The sequence below is a fragment of the Etheostoma spectabile genome, unplaced genomic scaffold, assembly GCF_008692095.1.
Source record: "Etheostoma spectabile isolate EspeVRDwgs_2016 unplaced genomic scaffold, UIUC_Espe_1.0 scaffold406, whole genome shotgun sequence".
In the NCBI taxonomy this organism is placed as follows: Eukaryota; Metazoa; Chordata; class Actinopteri; order Perciformes; family Percidae; genus Etheostoma; species Etheostoma spectabile.
In genome coordinates this window covers 341,391-341,675 of record NW_022605605.1, presented here as the reverse complement: position 1 = coordinate 341,675, position 285 = coordinate 341,391, and the positions used below count along the sequence as shown (strand labels likewise).

General features: G+C 39.3%; 2 protein-coding genes across 2 annotated transcripts in view; both read left to right on the top strand.

The window, feature by feature from the left end:
- The window catches only part of LOC116686630 (galactose-specific lectin nattectin), a 4,897-nt gene that overhangs the window by 4,308 nt on the left and 304 nt on the right, over window positions 1–285 (top strand). The window contains exon 6 of the mRNA XM_032511651.1: window positions 1–51. The gene's annotated coding sequence lies outside the window, so the exon portion shown is untranslated. The remainder of the gene's footprint in view (window positions 52–285) is intronic.
- LOC116686628 (uncharacterized) overlaps window positions 258–285 on the top strand; it is a 2,285-nt gene continuing 2,257 nt past the window's right edge. Inside the window, exon 1 of the mRNA XM_032511649.1 lies at window positions 258–275. Coding sequence (XP_032367540.1) covers window positions 258–275 — 18 coding nt within the window. The remainder of the gene's footprint in view (window positions 276–285) is intronic.

The window sequence follows — 285 nt, the reverse complement described above, 5'->3', positions numbered from 1 at the left end:
CTAATCTCTATCATTGATTCATCTCTAATCTCAAGCATTGATTCATCTCTAATCTCTAATCTCTAATCTCTGATCTCTAGCATTGATACAGTGGTGTCTAAAGTTTGGGCCCCCTGGGTAAACATGTGTGTTAATGTGCATAAAGAAGCCAAGAAAATCTCCAAAAGGCATCTAATGACAGATTAGACATTCGTACAATATGTCACAAAAACTGAAAGAAAGCCGAGACCTGACAGCGTCATGGATTGTTCTCCATCATGGTCTGGAAAGACCAGGTGATGTCAA